General features: G+C 54.1%; 2 protein-coding genes across 9 annotated transcripts; one reads left to right on the top strand and one right to left on the bottom strand.

The window, feature by feature from the left end:
- Positions 1-218: 218 nt before the first annotated feature.
- ART1 (ADP-ribosyltransferase 1) lies at positions 219-11,079 on the top strand. Of its 8 annotated transcripts, none has more exons than XM_034995037.1 (7): positions 219-299; positions 1,640-1,669; positions 2,574-2,633; positions 5,804-5,924; positions 6,173-6,953; positions 8,010-8,051; positions 9,599-11,079. In XM_034995037.1, the coding sequence occupies exons 4-7, from the start codon at positions 5,859-5,861 to the stop codon at positions 9,676-9,678; spliced, it is 969 nt and encodes a 322-aa protein (XP_034850928.1). In that variant the 5' UTR covers positions 219-299; positions 1,640-1,669; positions 2,574-2,633; positions 5,804-5,858; the 3' UTR covers positions 9,679-11,079. The 8 variants fall into 8 exon arrangements, with proteins under 8 accessions (XP_034850928.1, XP_034850922.1, XP_034850923.1 ...); XM_034995031.1 differs by having other exon boundaries at positions 6,149-6,953; XM_034995033.1 differs by lacking the exon at positions 2,574-2,633 and having other exon boundaries at positions 285-299; positions 6,149-6,953.
- Positions 10,995-16,430, bottom strand: CHRNA10 (cholinergic receptor nicotinic alpha 10 subunit). The gene is made up of 4 exons (XM_034995039.1): positions 14,076-16,430; positions 13,529-13,683; positions 12,271-12,803; positions 10,995-11,547 (listed from the first exon to the last, which is right to left on the bottom strand). The coding sequence occupies exons 1-4, from the start codon at positions 14,643-14,645 to the stop codon at positions 11,090-11,092; spliced, it is 1,716 nt and encodes a 571-aa protein (XP_034850930.1). The 5' UTR covers positions 14,646-16,430; the 3' UTR covers positions 10,995-11,089.
- Positions 16,431-18,148: the final 1,718 nt, after the last annotated feature.

The following is an 18,148-nucleotide window of genomic DNA, read 5'->3' as shown; positions in this document are numbered from 1 at the left end:
AACCCAGTGCGGAGACAGTTGTTCTAGCCTGGATCCTCGATGCCTCAGCCCACCTTCTCTCTGGCCTCAGAGGTTCCCTTCTTTATGGGAGGTACACTGGCCCAGGGCAGACTGGGCAGAGGCTAGTGTTCCCAAGCCTTCAGGAGACATCCAGAAATAGATGGGGGAGTGTCACATTTCTGAGCAGCTGTGTGGGTACAAGGGGTGGGGGACTGACAGTATAAAGGAGAAACCTGCCTTCCCCCTCCCCCGGTGGCCATCACTGGAGACCGACACCAGCTTCCCTGGAGAAGGCCTAGGTAAGGGGCACACCACCCTCCTCCTGGGTACAGGGCAGGGAAAGACTTTTTTTTAAGGGGAAATTTGGGGTACTGATGGTGGAGTTCTAGGAGTCGTTAGGAACAGCTTCAGGGCACCTTTTGTCTTAGTCTGTTCAGGCTGCTATGAAATACCACAGACAGTTAACTTATAAACAACAGACATTTATTTCTCATAGTTCTGGAGGCTGAAAATCTGAGATCGGGGTGCCAGCATGGTCAGGTGAAGGCCTTCTTTCTGGCTCATAGCGGACACCTTCTCACTACGTCCTCACATGGTGGAAGGGGCTAGGGAGCTCTGCAGGGTCTCTTTTACGAGAACAGTAATCCCAGGGCCCTCATGAACTAATTATATCCTAAAGGCCCCACCTTCTAAAGCCATCACAGCAGACATTAGGATTTCAACATATGAACTTTGGAGGGACATAAACATTCAGACCATAGCACCTCTGATGGAGAGGTTCAGGATACCTGGAGGGTTTGGGGACATTGGGAAATTGGGGGGTTCCTGGGGAAGAGATCTGGAGTCACATCCCCAGAAGGGAATGTTCCGTGAGGGTCTGGATGAGGAGAAACTGACAAGTGCCCTGAGCAGGATGAGAGGAAAAACAGAAGAGCAGGTAAGATATAAGGGGTTGCCCAGTGCCTCCATTTCCTCGCCTCCCATAACCACACCATCACTCTGGCCCCACCCCATCCCCCCCAACACTGCTCACCAAAGTCATCAATCTACCTGCTCTTGCAGTGGTCTACACTGTTAGCTGCACCCAGAAAGCTCTCAGACTCAGCAGACATTCCAGGAGGCCTCATCTGTGCCTGGCTTGTGCTGAGCTCTGGGGACACAGCATGGGTCATGCCTGGTCCCTGCCCTCAAGGAACTCACAGGACAGCAGGGGAGCCAGACACATAAGGGCAGCACAGTATGATTAGGACAGTGACCGAGGAAAGCACAGGGTGACTGAAGATCACAGAGAAGTCGGAGGGCTCCCTGGAGAAGGTGACCCCTGAGCTAAGTCTTGAAAAGTGGATAGCAGGATGGCAATGTGTGCAGGGCCACAGGGAGGGAAGAATGGAGCCTGCAGCTTTGTTCTGTTCTGTAGAAGCCACACACGGTGCGGGGGGGAACGGCAGGGCACAAGGCTGAAGATGTTGTGGAGGGCTAGGTCACAGAGCACCTCAAATGCCAGCATGAGGAGGGCTCTGTCCTGAGGGCGTAGAGGGAAATTGTATTTTGCTGGGTTTTTTTCCTTGTAGATGTGTTCTCATCTCTTCCCTCATAATTTTCATCTCTGCATTTTTACTCTGTATGTTATTTCTTCCAGTCAGGTTTGGCACAGAGGGTTCTTAAGCAGGTAAGCAACCTGAGCAGTTGTGCTTGAGAAACACTGGTCTCCCTGCTCTGTGGAGGGTGGATCAGCAGGGGTGACAGTGGAGATCAAGGGAGAGGCAGGGGCAGATTGAGCCATGGAAGGGACGGGGAAATGGAAGGAGCTTCTAGGATGGACCCATATTGTGATTAACATTTAGCTGGCAACTAATTTAGTGTTTGATGAATGATCAAATGTGTTTGATGAAGTGACCATCTTGGGTGACTTGGTGAATAATGGGGATAGATATTACATGAGACTCGTCTGATGGCAAGTTAACAGGAATCACCACAAGCTAGATGAAGCCTAAAGAGGAATTATCACAAGGATACTGGGGTACTTCATGGGACCCAAGTGAAGAGCTTCTAGAAACCCAAGGTGTCTTGGTCCACCGGTGCTTTGGCTTCAAGCAGCTTTCTTTGCTGCTCAGTCCTCTTTTTCCTCTCTCCCTGGGGATCTCATGTCTTTTCTGACTTCAACACACATATCACTCAAATGTCTCATCTTATTGTCCATTCTTTTATCTCTTGGACATTTGCCCCTTAAGAGTCCACACGTGCCAAACTGAACTCACTGTTTCCCCTCCAAAGATGATGGTTCATTCATTTTTTATTGAGCACCTACCATGTGCTGGGATGGGCAAGATGAGCTTTTGAAGTCCACTCTGCTCCTCCTCTGTGTTGGCAACCTAGAGCATGGAAGCCTGCATGTCATCCTTGGTTTTTCCCTCTGACACATCTCCTATATCCCATCAGACACCAAGTCTAGTAAATTACACCTAGTAATTCTGGGTCCATCCTCACGGCCAGTATCTTAGGCCACATGCGTCAATGTCCTCAGTCTGATTTCTCAAGCCCCCAGTCTCTCTCTCACTGCCTTGTCTTTGCAGGACAGAGATGGGGAAAGAAACAAAGGCCAGAGAGAGGCAGCAAGAGCCAGAGTCGGCCTAGTGAGTTTCTGCTGAATCACCATTTTGCTACGTTCCACAATCTCAGTGGCATGCAAAGATTTATTCTCACGCTCATGAGTCCTCAAGTTGGCTACCGAGTGGCTGAAGTGGGTTTGATCAGGGTCCTCTGCTTCAGGCTGCCAGTCTGCTGGCTGGGCTCAGGTCTGCTCCTTATGTGGGTCATTCTGGGGTCCAGGCTAAAGGGACAGTTCTGGGCCACATTCTGACGGTATGTGATCCAAAAAGACCCTCTCTCGGTTTAGATCCCCCCCAAAGCAGATCCAGAGACAAGGACTTGGGTGTAGTGAGCTTATTTGTAAGTTAATCCCAGAAAGTACAAGTGAAAGAGTGGCAAAGTGGGATGGAGAAGAGAGGAAAGCCCCCCCGCCCAAAAAGTGTGTTAATGAACACACTGTGACCACTGTGGTCAACTGGGGCTTAGTCCTCTGGCACCCTCGGTAGCAAAGAGAATCTACCACCCCTCCTTGGTTAAGGGTTGTCCCTGGGAACATTAAATCCCCTGCACTTTGGGGCTGCTCTGAGCAAGCTTACAGGGTGATGGAGAAAGCCCTGGACACAAAAATAATATAGAGCACTAGAGGTAGGAAGCTCGGCATGAGGTGAGGTGTCAGCATGTACCAGAACTCTCCACTGCACCTGTGTGTGGATGTGTGTGTGTGGGGGGGGGGGTGCTGAACCATCAACATTTACCTCCAAGAACCAGAGGGGATTATGAAGCAGGGATGCTTAACCTGAGATGGGGGCAGAGACATAAGCACTGGAAATTCATGTAATACTGTGTGAGGGTACGTGTATCCATTTTCAGCTTTCATCAGATTCCCAAAGATAAAGAACCACTGACTGTCTTGCCATTTTAAAAGGAGGAAAACAGGAATACCTGTGAATCTGCTTATATGTGCATAGCCTATCTTTAGAAAGACACACAGAAGATGGGAATGTTGGTTGCCTCTGGAGAGATGGGGTGAGGAATTAGTGAGAGAAAGGTGTTTCACTGTGTGCCTTTTGGACTATTTAAATTTTGAACAATGAAAATGTATTACCTTTAGAAAATTAAAACTTTAAAACAGTAAAAATTAAAGTTAAGATTGATCTTATTAGTGAGCAGAGATGTGAATTAAAAAGTAGATACCAGGGGCGCCTGGGTGGGTCAGTTGGTTAAGCGTCTGCCTTCAACTCAGGTCATGATCCCAGGGTCCTGGGATCGAGCCCCGCATCGGGCTCCCTGCTTGGCGGGGAGCCTGCTTCTCCCTCACCCTCTGCCTGCCACTCTGCCTACTTGTGATCCCTCTCTCTGTCAAATAAATAAATAAAATCTTAAAAAAAAAAAGTAGATACCATCTGTGGCCACCAGTTAAGTGAAAGTTCAAAAGAGATCATGGTAACCAGCACTAGCAAAGATGTAGAGGAAAGGGCACTTCTTCGTTGTTGTGGACAGGCAGACCAGTGCCTCTGGCAATTTGGCAGTGCCAAATAAACAATTCTTATCCTTTAAACATCAAATAACTTCTTGATATCTTTTCTATAAAAATATGTGCACAAGGGGCACCTGGGTGGCTCAGTCGTTAAGCATCTGCCTTCGGCTCAGGTCATGATCCCAGGGTCCCGGGATCGAGCCTCACATCGGGCTCCCTGCTTGGCGGGGAGCCTGCTTCTCCCTCTGCCTCTGCCTCTCTCTCTCTGACCCTCCTGAATAAATAAATAAAACATTAAAAAAAATATGCACACAAGTAGGCAAAGATTTCTACACAGGGATGTTCACTGAAGTACTATGTGTAATGTCAAAAATGTCAAAAAATTAGGGAAAAAATCTATGTCCATCAATAAGAAAATGGTTGAACAAATTATGGTTTAACTACATTACGAAATTCCATGCTGCCATTATAATGAATAGGTAGATATGTATATATGATGTAGAAGGAAGTCCCTGATATAGTGTTTCCTGGAGAAAAGCTTACAGGATATGTATGTGAAAGCATGTTCCTTTTTCTTTTTGGAAAAAAAAAAAAAAAAGACAAACCAGCCTGTGTACAGAAAACGATGTGTGTCTGCATATTTAAGTATTAAATTATTTGCACATGCATCAAAAATGGTCCTACAGGACACTACGATCACGGTAACAGCAGGCACAGGTACGAGTGAGAGATGACATGGAGAGAGAGAGAAAACCGGGGCTTGGACTCATTCATACTTTTTTCTTTTCACTACAAGCGGGCATTACTTTGTAAAGAAAGAAACAAAGCAGCGGCAGGACTGATTTAGAAACCGCTGGGACTCTGCCTTCTTGGAGCCTCACTCCCCACCCCATCCTCTTCCCATCTCCCAGACCCCCTCCCTCACCCCTTGGGGGTCTACACCTGTCCCTGCCCTGGAAGCAGTTGAGAGCCTAGGGGAGGAGGGTTCAGTGTGCAGCAGGACTGCGGGGCGGGGCGGGGTGCGGGGAGAGGGTGGCTGGATCCTGTCCCTGGAGTACTGCCATGGCCCCACCAGCTGGCCAGTCCTGGACCTGTTCCAGCCTCACATCCCCCATGGGGTGAAGCCCAGACCTCTTACCGTGGCCGTCAAGACCTTTCACGACGGGGCCCAGTCTTTCCAACATTCCCTCACTGCAAGCTCTGCCACGCTGGACAAAATGTCTTTCACTTTTTACATCCAATACCTTTGCTCTTCTCATTTCTGCTGCCCTGGATGTCTTCTCCACCCCAAGTCCCTCTCCTATCCTAGTTTCCACTGATTGAAACCTTCTTCTCCTATTCTTCCTGTAAGACCCTGTTCAGATAACACCTCCTCCAGGAAGTCTTCCGTGTTCCCTCCAGCAAGAAGGGTCCTCTCTTTCTCTTCCGAGCCTTTGTTTCTTTCCCTTTTTTTAGGATTATTAGTTTATTTGATAGAGAGAGAGAGCACGAGCAGCGGGGTGAGGAGCAGAGGGAGAAGCAGGCTCCCTGCTAAGCAGGGAGCCCGATGCGGGGCTCGATCCCAGGACCCCGGGATCACGACCTGAGCCAAAGGCAGACGCTTGACTAACCGAGCCACCCAGGGGCCCTGAGCCTTCATTTCTATGTTGTGACTCTGTGCCGAGCACTGGGAGTGACACAAACTAGGTGTCTGTTAATGTTTATTAAACTGTACAGATTAACATTCCCATTTTCTAGATGAAGAAACTGAGACCCAAAGAGAGACAGTAACTTGTCCAGGGCTGCCGCGAACATGCAGACGCCCGCCGTGCTCTCTCTGCTGCTTGTGTGCACGGGCCTCATGGAAGCACTACCGCAGGTACGGGGCTCCCCACTGGGCCCAGGCCCGCAGGGAGCTGCACTGTTGGCTTGCTCGGAAGTCTGGGAGGAGGGGCCGCGGGAGGAGAGAAGGACTGATATTTCCGGTGGGGCTCGCCCGGCCTGGGGGACAGCCCCTGACCCGGTCTCTGAGAGCGCGGCTACTTTGGCGCCTTCAGTGTCCTTCTCCATAGGCTCCCATTCTCCTGAGGCTCATCCTCTCAGGCCTCACTGCTCCGCCTCCGCCAGGCCCAGGGCCACCCCGTCACTCGACGAGACCTCTTCTCTCAAGAACTGCCCCTGGACATGGCCCCGGCCTCCTTCGATGACCAGTATGCTGGCTGTGCAGCCGCCATGATGGCCGCTCTCCCAGACCTCAACGAAACCGAGTTCCAGGCCAACAAGGTGTACGCTGATGGCTGGGCGCTGGCGAGCAGCCGGTGGCAGGACCGCCAGGCCTGGGGACCAGAGTGGGGCCCCAGGCCTACCCGGCTGCCCCCGCCGCCCCCTGGCTTCCGCGATGAGCACGGCGTGGCCCTCCTGGCCTACACCGCCAACAGCCCCCTGCACAAGCAGTTCAACGCCGCCGTGCGCGAGGCGGGCCGCTCCAGAGCCCACTACCTCCACCACTTCTCCTTCAAGACACTCCATTTCCTGCTGACCGAGGCCCTACAGCTGCTGGGCAGGGGCCAGAATTCTCCCCAGTGCCGCCAGGTGTTCCGAGGGGTGCACGGCCTGCGCTTCCGGCCGGCGGGGCCCGGGGCCACTATCAGGCTGGGGGGGTTTGCCTCCGCGTCCCTGCAGAATGTTGCAGCCCAGCAGTTTGGGGAGGACACCTTCTTTGGCATCTGGACTTGCCTTGGGGCACCTATCAAGGGCTACTCCTTCTTCCCTGGGGAGGAGGAGGTGCTGATCCCCCCCTTCGAGACCTTCCAGGTGATCAATGCCAGCAGACCCGCCCAGGGCCCTGCCCGCATCTACCTCCGGGCCCTGGGCAAGCGTAGCACGTACAACTGCGAGTACATTAAAGGTAGGTAGGGCGCACGCTGGGTAGCACCTGTGCTCAAGACGGGCTCCCCCTTGGTCTCAGGGGACGCGTACATCAATATCACAATCAAATGAACAGTGAGGGGAACCCAGTCCTGTCCCTCTGCCCCTCCACCCTGTGCATCTAAGGGGAGACAACCTTCTGAGGGAGTATGCCACTTGTCCTTGGAGGTACCTAAGCCGGAGCTGGCCACCTGCCTGCTGGGAGGCTGCAGAGGGTTTCCTGACTGAGGCAGGTGGCCATTTGAGGGCCAAACAGGCTCTTCTTCCAGCTGGAAGCTGGAAGGCAATTAATTTCTGGCCACAGCGCTGACACCCAGACCATTGCTGCCAGGTATGAGTAAGAGGCCCAAACTCAGTTTCCAGGAGGGGCACGTGTATTTGACTGAATGGAAACCCTGTGCTGTCATGTGGACCGGGTGGGGGTGCAGGTGGGGTGCTGAGACAGCAGTTGGGTGCCATGCCCCATAGTCCTAGCTCAGACTGTCTATCCCCCAGGACCAGCCAGAGGTGGAATCATGAGGACAGGCCCAGGTTCTTTATCTCTGAAGGGGCCGCAGGTCCTGGCTGAGTGAGGCCCACTTTGCATAATTAGAGGCAGGTTGTTGGCTGGAGCTGTGGACCACATCTAAAATGGGAGAAGGTCCAGTGCAGCTTCCATTTCCACCTTGGTCAGCATCGTGGGTGTGCATGAGTTGACAGAAGGTGAGGAAGACATGCAAAGTACATGAACCAGTACCTCCTTGCCTGGGACAAGGTGTGGGAGAGGTGGTTACACTGGGAGGCAAAGTTATAGGCCAAGGAAGCAGGAGGAGCACCCAGAAGAGACCCTGGCTTTGAAGGCTGGCTCCCTTCTAGCTCTGCTGCTCACGGGTCAAGTCAAAGGCCGGCAAGGGAGGTCCCACCAGAAGGAAGCTGAGTTAGGGGAAAATGTACTAGCTTCTCTGAGAACAAGCTGGGATGGACCACAGGGTTCTGGGGTTCTTTCCTGTCCTGAGAGCTACTGAACCTTTGATTCTTTATTCTTTCTTCCCTACAGACAAGCAGTGCAAGTCTAGGCCTTGCCGCCTGGGTAACTCAGGTAAGAGCTGCAAGCTTCTATGGGGCTCAGCTCAAGGATGAGCAGGCTGCCCTGGGGTTGGACTCCTCTCCTGGATGCACATCTGTCTTGAAAGGAAAACAACCCCCTTTTCATCAAAACAAGTAAACCCTCTTAAGCAGACCCCTGTGGGGGTGGTGAACCTCTCTTAGAGGACATATATGTGTGTATGGGGCAGTGGTCATGCAAGCTGACACACCTGCCCCCCAGTCTGGTGCTGCCCCTTTCCCTCACAGGAGGCTACTGATTGGGCCCCAGAGAGATCCGGGCTGCACTGAGGGGATGGAGGGAAGGGCCACTCCCACAGTCCTCCCTGGGCCTTCTCCTTCAGCCGCAGGACCCACTGTCTCTATTACTGCCCCCAGGGCTCCCTTAGACCATCTTCCAAGGTCGAGGTCAGGCCCTGGGTGCTGGAGACCTGGACTCTCATCCAGGCTCTGCCCTAACTCTCTCTCTGACCAATCAATCCCTTTCTGGGCCTCAGTTTTCCTATCTGTATAATAAGCATATAGACTAGATGATCCCCAGGTCCCTTTCAGCTGTGATTCTTTTCTTCCCTTGAATACCTGCTGCACCCGGGCCTGCCTGGGCCTCACTTCCCCAGGTGGGAAGGGGCTTTTCCAGGGAAACCAACTGGAATAGGCCGGGAAACTACAGCCACTACTCCCCCTTGGGCCCCACCTCCCTCCTCCAGGGCTCTGTGAACAGTGGGCAGGAAGGAGCCCCAGCCTCCTCTTTGTCCCCACCATTCTCCATGACACAGTACCACTCAGAGTCCAGGCATCCTCACCACGACCCAGTGGTGTACGCACTGTCATTGCCCCTGTTCTACACATGAGGTTAACTAAGATCCAGAGAGGTGAAGCAACCAGCCCTACACGCACAGCTAGTAAGGGGTGGGGTCCAGACAGCCAAACTCTGAACCACCACACTACCTGGCCCCCACCTCTCCCCAGACACCATCTCATTTTATCCTTACTGTGTAATAAAATATTGGAAGGGGGAAGAACAGGGAGTATTGCCCTCATTATATAGTAAAGGGAGACCCAGAGACAGAAGTGACCTGCCCAAGGGGACAGAATCAGTCAGTGGCAGAGCCAGGGTCAGAATCCAGATCTCCAGCCTCCAACCAGCTTGAGTGCCGGTAATGTCATCTCAAGCACTGGACAAGGTTAGAATCCCCCCGCCCCCACCGCCCAGTCCACCAGTAATCAGGGGTTGGGCAGAGGGGCAAAGATGAGCGTCACTAGAACCCACTCACATGGCTTCCCCTTGTTCATCCCACCCAGCAATGGCTCATTTGTGTCAGTAGGAGGCAGGGGCACAGACCCTCCTAGGGACCTCTGCAAGGGGACCAAGGGCTCTTTCATCTGCCTGCCGTCCTCCCTGAATTCTTGCTCTCCATCTCTGGCTCCCACTGCACCTTGTGGGTCAGTGTTTCCAGCCCACTCTGCTCATTTCTCATCATGTTTCTTTGTGTACCTCATTTTGCCCCGAAACCTCTCTCTCTGCCTCTGTTTTTCCTACAGCCATCGGTCAAGGACCCCCTTCTGCAGTCTGGTCCCTCCTACTGCCGCTCTGGTTCCTTGTCGGGGGAACTTTTCCATAGAGTCCAGGCCTGCCATGATCCATCCAACGCTGAACAGCCCCACCTGCCCAATGTGCTGCCTCGACCTGACATGGGGATATCGGCCTCGCGTGTGTTTTAAGAGCAGCCAGGATCCATGGTGACTCCCTCTGCAGGAAACTCTGGGACTTTCTCTGGCAGCTGCCAGGTTTGCTGATGGAGAATTAAGGGAATCTGGGGACTGAGCCTTCCCCAAGGCTTTAAGAGTGAGTCACTGAATGGGGGTGGGGGTCTCTACAGCAGGCAACCACTCATTTGGAGATTGAAGATTAAACTAGTTTGGGAAAGATTGGGGAGGAAAGCACTTGGCCACGGTATTTGCTGATGTTGCTCAAATGGCTCACATGTGCACCTGGAAAGCTCCTTTTCACTCTTCCAGGAAGCCTTCTCGGACCTCTCCCAGCTGGCTGGGTTAGGGGCCCTGCCTCTTTGCTCCCACAGGTCCCTGGCTGCTTCCCTACACCACGTGTCAATGTTTGTCTTCCATGTCAGACTGTGAGCTTCCTGAGGGCAGGGACTGGGTCTAAAGCACAGATGTAGTGCCAGACAGCGTGGGAAGTCAGAAAGGAACAAACACCTTGTGAATGGCTCATCTCTGCATTGCCCCACCTTGGCCACTTTCAAGCTCTCTGAATGTCAGTGTGTGGGAATGATGTGGACTGACTCCAGCTCCAGAGGGCAGAGAGCAGGGACAGCATTAGGTCCTCTGCCAGGGTCTCAACTGAATGCTCAGTTGAATTCTTGTCAGCAAAGACATAATTTCCCCCCTGATTTATGCATCCTAAGGCTCCTGTCTCTAGAGAGACAAACCTGGATCCCCAACTTCCACTACCATAGGCCCCAAGGGACATTAAAGAGGTGCTAGGCACACACTTTCTTTATTATGACTTGGGGCTTTGGGGCCAAATCCTCATGTGGCCTCCTGTTCTGGAAATGAGAGAATGAATCCTTAATCCCCTTCCCTGAGTCCCTAGGCAGGGACAGGCACGATCAAGTCCCTAACACAACAGCCACCGAGGAAGGAAGAGAAGACAAGGAAACACGGTCGTTCTGTTTCTCCGGTAGCTTGCACTCTTGCCACCAAAATCTCTAACAAGCAGCATCAAAATTCAATTCAGTCCTTCCAGACTGCGTTTCGACCTTGGCCCTTCTCAGAATTCCTCTTCTGTAGGAATTAGGGGAGTGGCAAGCTCTGGATTTCCCTTAAAGTTTAAGGCATATAGACAAGTGATCCCTGTGGTTTGTGAAGTCAGCAGTGCTGATCCTGGAGAGAGGGCGTCCCCGGCTCTCAGGCACAGTGGGGAGAGACTGGGTGGCCTATCCGAGAGCCAACCACCACCTGGCCTTTCCATCCCAGTCTGGAGGGGCTGTGGCTGCACCAGACCCCTGAGACTCACAGGGCCCGCACCAGCACCAGGAGGCTCATGACCAGGGCCATGGAGAAGAAGATGCCCAGGAAGAAGCGATCCATGACACGGGCCAGCCGCTTCCAGTCCTCATGGCGGCGCTGGGCAGCCCGGTGGCTGTGAAAGGTGTTCGCGATGGTAGCTACGTGGCGCAGTAGGGCTTCCTGACGGCACAGACACCGTGGCTCGCGGCAAGGAACTGCCAGAGGGCGAGCACCTCCGTCAGGAGGCTGGGGACTGGGGGGTGACTCAAGTGGCCTAGACTGCCCACAGGGCTCCCCTCGTTCCCGCACGCACAAGCCCCTTGCCAGGTGTCCCAGCAGGAGGGCCCGAGCCCAGGATGGCACTGGTCGGGCACTGGGACCACAGTAGTGCAGGTTCATGATAAGGATGGTGAGCGCCGTGGAGAATGTGACCATGGTCATGGTGGCCATGTAGTACTTCCCTGCAAGAGAGAGAGTGAGCTGGGGCCCAAAACAAGAACTCAGGGAGCCTGAGCTTGCCCACCGCCTCAACACAAACAGGCACCAGCTCACCCGCCGTGAGGCTCTCAGGACCCTCCAAACCCAATGGATGGATCCAGGAAGGAGGTTAAGGGCCAAGATCTCCTCATCCCCTATTCTTACAAGTGAGTTCTCAGAAGCTACCTGCTTCCTAATTGTTCTCCTCACTGCTGGACGCTGCACTCCCCCACAGTCCGTGAAAAGTCACACTCTCAGATGGTACACGCACAATCTGGGGCAAGTTACTGATCCTTCTGGCACAACTGGGATAACAGAACCTACCTCACAGGTTTGTGGTGGTGCCTCTCTGAGTTAATAAAAAAATGTCAAGTGCTTAGGAGAGGGCCTGGCACACAGCCAGAACTCAAGGCGTTTTGCCTGTTATGACAGGTGAGGGGTGGGGTGTCCTTCCTGGAAGGGGCCTACTCCTCTCCCCTCAATCTCTGAATGAGGCATGCACCCAGGACGCGCCCGCCTCCCGCACGGAATCGGCGCTGCTCTGCTAGGCCGTCCAGCTCCCGCTCCCCCGCCGCGCCCCGGTGGAGGGTGGAGACCGGTGAGCAGCGGCCGGGGTGGGGGACAGTCTCCGGGCGGGGACGGCTCTCTCCGCACCCCCTCACTCTCCCCACCCCGCCACCGCCCAGCCCCGCGCCCTCGCGGCTCACCGATGAGTGGCACGCTCTCGGCCGGCGGCATGCTCTCGGCCAGCAGCAGCTGAAAGACGGTGAGCGCCAGCAGCACGGTGACGCCGAGCGACACCTTCTCGCCCGAGTCGGCGGGCAGGTGGAAGGCGAGCGGCGCGAGCAGCGAGATGAGCACGCAGGGCAGCAGCAGGTTGCACACGTAGGCGGCGGCGCGGCGGCGCAGCAGCAGCGTGAAGGTCACGTCGGGGTAGGGCTCGGAGCAGCAGCCGTAGGTGAGCACGCGCCGCCGCGCCGGCATGCCCAGCACGCGCCACTCCACGTTCTCCACGAAGTCGGCCAGGCTGGCGGCGGCGCCGCGCGGTCGCACGTCCAGCTGGTGCCCGCCGTGCGTCCACGAGCCGAACGTCAGGCCGCAGCGCTGCGCGTCGAACGGGAAGGCCGACACGTCCACGCGGCACGAGCTGCGCGTGATGGCCGGCGCGTCCCAGCGCACGGCGCCGTCGTGCCGCAGAACCACGTTGGTGCTGGCGGAGGCCGGCGGCTGTGCGTCCGCCCTGCGGGGCAGGCGGGGCGGGGCTCCCTGAGGCGGAGGCCGGGCGGACCCCTGCAGGGACCCTCTGACCCCAGGGGTCCTGTGGCTACCAGGGGCCGCGCAGAGGAGAGAGGGGGTGGCAGAGAGGGACCTTTGTGCCTTCAGAGGCTTAGAAGGGGTGGCGCCTGCTGGGCCCAAAGAGACAGATCTAGGCCAGGGCAGTGTGAAAACACAACTGTAAAAGTTGGCACCGGGGTGCTTAGTGTGATCTGCGAATCTCCTAGAGGGCCCCCGGGGAGAATATGCAGAGCCGTATGTTGTCTGGGAAACACAGAACTGGTTTAGGTCATAAAGGAATGCTCCAGAGGGTTAGGTCCTGGAGGAAGTTACCCTAGGCAGGCCCTCGGGGAGTCCTCAGAGACTTGGAGCCCGCCTGCAAGGGAGGAGTTTGCCATCGAGAGGCACTTGTGCCCCAGATCCCTCTCTGTGAGAGATACGGAACTGGCCCTGGACCACACAGTGGGTTCCCAGGAGGCATTCAGCCTGGGTTGGCTTGGGACAGGTTGAAGAGGGGGTGTCATGGAGGGGCTGTGAGCTCCTGGCAGCTTAGGAGCGTCTGGGGGAAAAGCTTCCAGGGCAGCGGGCTAACCAGGTTGGGTTGGGGGGTTGGGGAATCAGTGCATACCTAGAGCCCAGGGCAACCGTAGGGAGGGGCTCGGAGAAGGGAGGGGCCAAGGCAGGCCGTACTTGTTGTAGAGTACGATGTCCGGCCGCCACACGAGGCTGCTGGGGATGCGGATAGCATCCAGGCCACCATAGGCGTCGGGGTCCCATCGTAGGTAGGCATCTGTCCACTCCTGTCGGATCCACAGGTACAGGGTCAGCACCTGGTTCCGCTCATCCTAGTCGGGGGCAGGGAGTGGGCACAGATGTGGACGCATGTATATGCACACCCTTCCCTGTGTGTACACACTCACCTACAGAGCTCGAGACGGCACCCACAAACCCAGCTGGCTCACAGGCCAGTTCCTACCCCGGCCTGACCTTACTATGTGACTTTGGCAGTTTCTTTTCTTCTTTAGGCCTCAGTTTCCTTAGTAGTTACATGGGTGATAATCCCTGCTAGGCAGGAGCGTCAGTGTGCAAAGTGGTGGGCACACTGTGGGCACCCAGCAGTTAGTATCTGCTGTTATTGTTGTTAATATTAACATTTATAGAAATGCTTGGAGAATAATCCCAGTCTCTCATTACCCCCACCCCCACCCCGTTCCTCGACACTACCACCACAACACACCATGTCGATGATCTGGGACAATGTCACCTCCAGGGTCACGTTCAGAGCCTGGTCTGTGTCTGCCACAGGTCTCAGGGCATTTGTATAGTTGGTGAAGAGGTCATGGAAGAGCTTTCGAGCCAGCCTGCCCTCGGCTCCCAAGCACTCTGGGGGACCAGGAAGAAGGGTTGTCCGTCTGAGACCCTTGGCCAGGGGCCTCTGCTCACACCCTCCACCCGCGCAAGGCTGGGGCCCTGTCACCTGCTCTGCTATCTCACGGCCACCTGACTGGTCCTCCTGAGGTCTGCTCTGTCCATCTAGCTGTGGCTCTCGTTCCTCCCTGGACTGCCTCCGCGGAAGAGTGATGTGGAGGCCGAGGAGGGAATTGCTGCTGTCTTCTGGAGCAAGGCTGACAGATTTCTTCCCCACCCTTTCCCTTCCTAAGGACATGGGTTCTGCCTGCCCTACTGCAAATGTCAGAGGGGCCCAAACAGGGGACAAGAGTCCCGCCTCTCCCCCAGGTATTGTGAACCCCATTGCCACCAGCCCCTGCTGTCTCTCAAACCTGTTTCCACTTATCCAGCTGCACATCTATGGATTTCTTCAAAGCTTCTGATGCTCTGGGCCATTCCGTCCTGAAAACACTCTCTTCCCTAGGCTTCTGTGACACACCACATTGTCTTCAGCCCCTGACTCAAGTATTGTTCCCCAGAATCCTGTCATTGGCTTTTTTTTTTTGTAGCCCAGATTTTTCTCCTGAGCTCCAGACCCATAAATACAACAGTTCACTCCTGAATGTCCTATTGGCACCTTAAACTCTGTAGGTCCAAAATATGAACTCATTTCCTGCCCCCCTGAAACCTGTTTTTGGTTCTGTGTTCCCCCTCTCAGCAAAGCACCCATCCCCCCCACCGTGACCTCTGCCAGAAATCTGGGAATTATCCTTCCTTTCTGCCCCCTCCCCCTGCAACCCAACTGGTACCCAGGTCCTGTCAGCCATGCTGCTGGGCATCCTTTGAATGTCTAGTCGCCCCCGCAGCTTGAGTGGACCCAGCAGCAGCCTCCTCATGGCTCCTGCTGCGGGTGCAGCCTCTCTAAGCATCCCCCACATTTCTGAGATCAGGCCTTTAAACACTCAAGTCTGACCAGGCCGGTAGCTGCTTAAAACTATTCAGTGGCTCCTCATTGCCTGCTGGATAAAGTCCAAACTCAGCCTGGCATTCAACGTCCTTCATGATCTGCCCCACCCCTACCCCCTGGCTTTTCTATCACTGCTGTCACTCCAGGCAGGCAGGTCCCCTGTCATCCTCCTCAGCACCTCCATCCTCCGTGCTACCCAGATAGAGCGCTTGTGCCCAGAACAGTAGTAAAGAGAAATCGGATGTGGAGAGAGATTTGGGGGGAAGGGAACAGCCGCAGGGCCCAGAGAGACAGGGCTGGTTTACTGCACGTCACACCTGGAAGCGGTAAGAACAGAAACAGAAGGCCCAGGCTGGAGACAGAGAGACCGAGGCTGAGGCGGTGGCTCCTGGGTCCCATGGTCCTGCCACAGCAAGAGGTAGGGCAGGTCTCTGGGTGTGAGCCTCGGGACCGGACTGAGAGCAGCATCAGCCTTGCTGGCAAGGATGGTGTGGATGATACCTGGAAGTAAGAAGTAAGACTGAGATCTCTGCTGGGCCCTGCGGCCCTTCCAGTTCTCTGACCCTCCTATTTGTACCTGCCCTTGGATTTTAGTACTTGATCTTGGCATCTGCTCATTCTCCTCCGCTGGTCCTTGCCTCTTCTGGCCTCTGTCCCTGCCCTTGTCTCTATCCCCCTCCCCCCTTTCCTCTCACTCAGCCCCTCTGTCTCCATTTCCTTGTGTCGTTTCCTCTGGAACTCTTTCTTGCTCTTTGCCTCTTTGACTTGGGTCTTCCTTCCACTCTCTTCCTTTCTCCTTCTATTTCAGCCCCCTAACTTCCTTTCTCTGTCCCCCATACCTGGACTCCGGATGAGCCTGGCACATTCTCAGCAGGACAGGGGCAGGGACTCTCCATCAGCCCTGAGCCCTCTGAGGCACAGAGCTGCAGGCCCCTCCCCTTTGCCCTTTTCATTAGCTTATTTACAGGGTTGGGACACCTGTGCCCATGGGAACAGAGCAACTGAAGCTGACACCTCAGGTTACTGGGACCTGAATTATTCAAATTGTAATGCAGCACCCAGGCTCAGCTCAAGGCCAGCGTGGGGCGTTGGAGGGCAGAGATCCTGGGGTCAGGATCTGCAAAAGACTGGGTGTGAGGGTGTGAGGGGCCAGAGCCGTGGATGGTGTTTCCTCCTAGCTCTGCCACCATTGCTGGATTCTTTTTTTTTTTTTTTAAGATTTCATTTATTTATTTGTCAGAGAGAGAGGGCACAAGCAGGCTCCCAGCTGAGCAGGGAGCCCGATGCGGGACTCGATTCCAGGACCCTGGGATCGTGAGCAGAGCTGAAGGCAGACGCCTAACCGACTGAGCCACCCAGGTGTCCCCATTGCTGAATTCTTGAGGCTCCCTGTATTTTTTAAAAATTTAGTTAAATTCCGTTAATTAACATATAGCATATCATTAGTTTCAGAGGTAAAGTTCAGTGATTCATCAGTTGCATATAACACCCAGTGCTCATTACATCACGTGCCCTCCTTAATGCCCATCACCCAGTTACCCCATCCCCCCACCTGCTTTGAGGCTCCCTTTAGATTGTCACCTCTGCCTTCAGTGAGAGATGGAGCACATCTGTCCAGGCTAGGCACTTTGTGCCAAGCAAAGCACTCCTGTCCTGGTGGGAATGGGGATAAGCCTTAGCTGAGCTTGTGGCTCCAGGTGGCCCCACAGAGCGGGAGATGCAGCTCACATCCTCATCTCCAACTCCCTACAGCCATCCTGGTCTGAGTCTCAGTGTTCTCCCCACTGTTCTTTGTTCTGTGTTCTCCCTCTCAGCAAAGCACCCATCCCGCCCCCCCCTCCCCGCCGTGACCTCAGCCAGAAATCTGGGAATTATCCTTCCTTTCTGCCCTCTCCCCCTGCAACCCAACCAGTACCCAGGTCCTGTCAGCCATGCTGCTGGGCATCCTTTGAATGTCTCACCCATGCCCAAACACCATAGGTGACATTGGGTAGCAGGGAAAACACAGGCTTTACAGGCACTTTCAGCTCTGTCTTATGAGCTGTTTGACCTGGGCAAGATACTGAAACTCTCTGGGTTTGTTTTCTCACACAGGATAATGGAATTAACAGTCCTCACTTCAGAAGGTATAAAGATTAAAGGAGACAAGCAGTAACACAAGGCAAGTGCCTAGCATATTGCCTGATGCACAGTAGTCAACCAAAGGTATTTATACTATAATCCCAGTGAGTTAGTTCGAATATTCTATCTTCAGGAACACACACTTAGATTCACAAGCCCCCAGCCCCTGGCAACCACTATTCTAGTTTCTATCTCCATGATTTTGACTTAATAACTCATGTGAGTGGAATCATGTATTTGTCATTTTTTAAAAAGATTTTATTTATTAGAGAGAGAGAAAGTGTGTGAGCAAGAGAGAGAGCACAAGCAGGGGGAGGGGAAGAGGGAGAGGGAGAAGCAGACTCCCTGACGAGCAGGGAGCCCGATGTTGGACTCGATCCCAGGACCTTGGGATCATGACCTGAGCCAAAGGCCGACGCTTAACTAACTGAGCTACCCAGTCACCTCTAAATCACATATTTGTTTTTTTCAGGTCAGCTGATTTCACTTTGCATAATATCTTCAAGATTCATCCATTTGGGGGTGCCTGGGTGGCCAGTTGGTTAAGCGTCTGCCTTCAGCTCAGGTCATGATCCCAGGGTCCTAGGATTGAGCCCCACATCGGGCTCCCTGCTCCGTGGGAAGCCTGCTTCTCCCTCTCCCACTCCCCCTGCTTGTGTTCCCTCTCTAGCTGTCTCTCTGTCAAATAAATAAAATCTTAAAAAAAAAAGATTCATCCATTTTGTTACATGTCAGAACTTCCTTATTTTAAGGCTGTATATATTTTATTGGATGTATATACCACATTTTCCTTATCCATTCATTCCCTGAGGAATACTTAGGTTGCTTCCACA

Source organism: Mirounga leonina, unplaced genomic scaffold, assembly GCF_011800145.1.
Source record: "Mirounga leonina isolate KUSES-001 unplaced genomic scaffold, KU_Mleo_1.0 Mir_92, whole genome shotgun sequence".
Classification (NCBI taxonomy): Eukaryota; Metazoa; Chordata; class Mammalia; order Carnivora; family Phocidae; genus Mirounga; species Mirounga leonina.
This window is presented reverse-complemented; position numbering and strand designations above follow the sequence as displayed.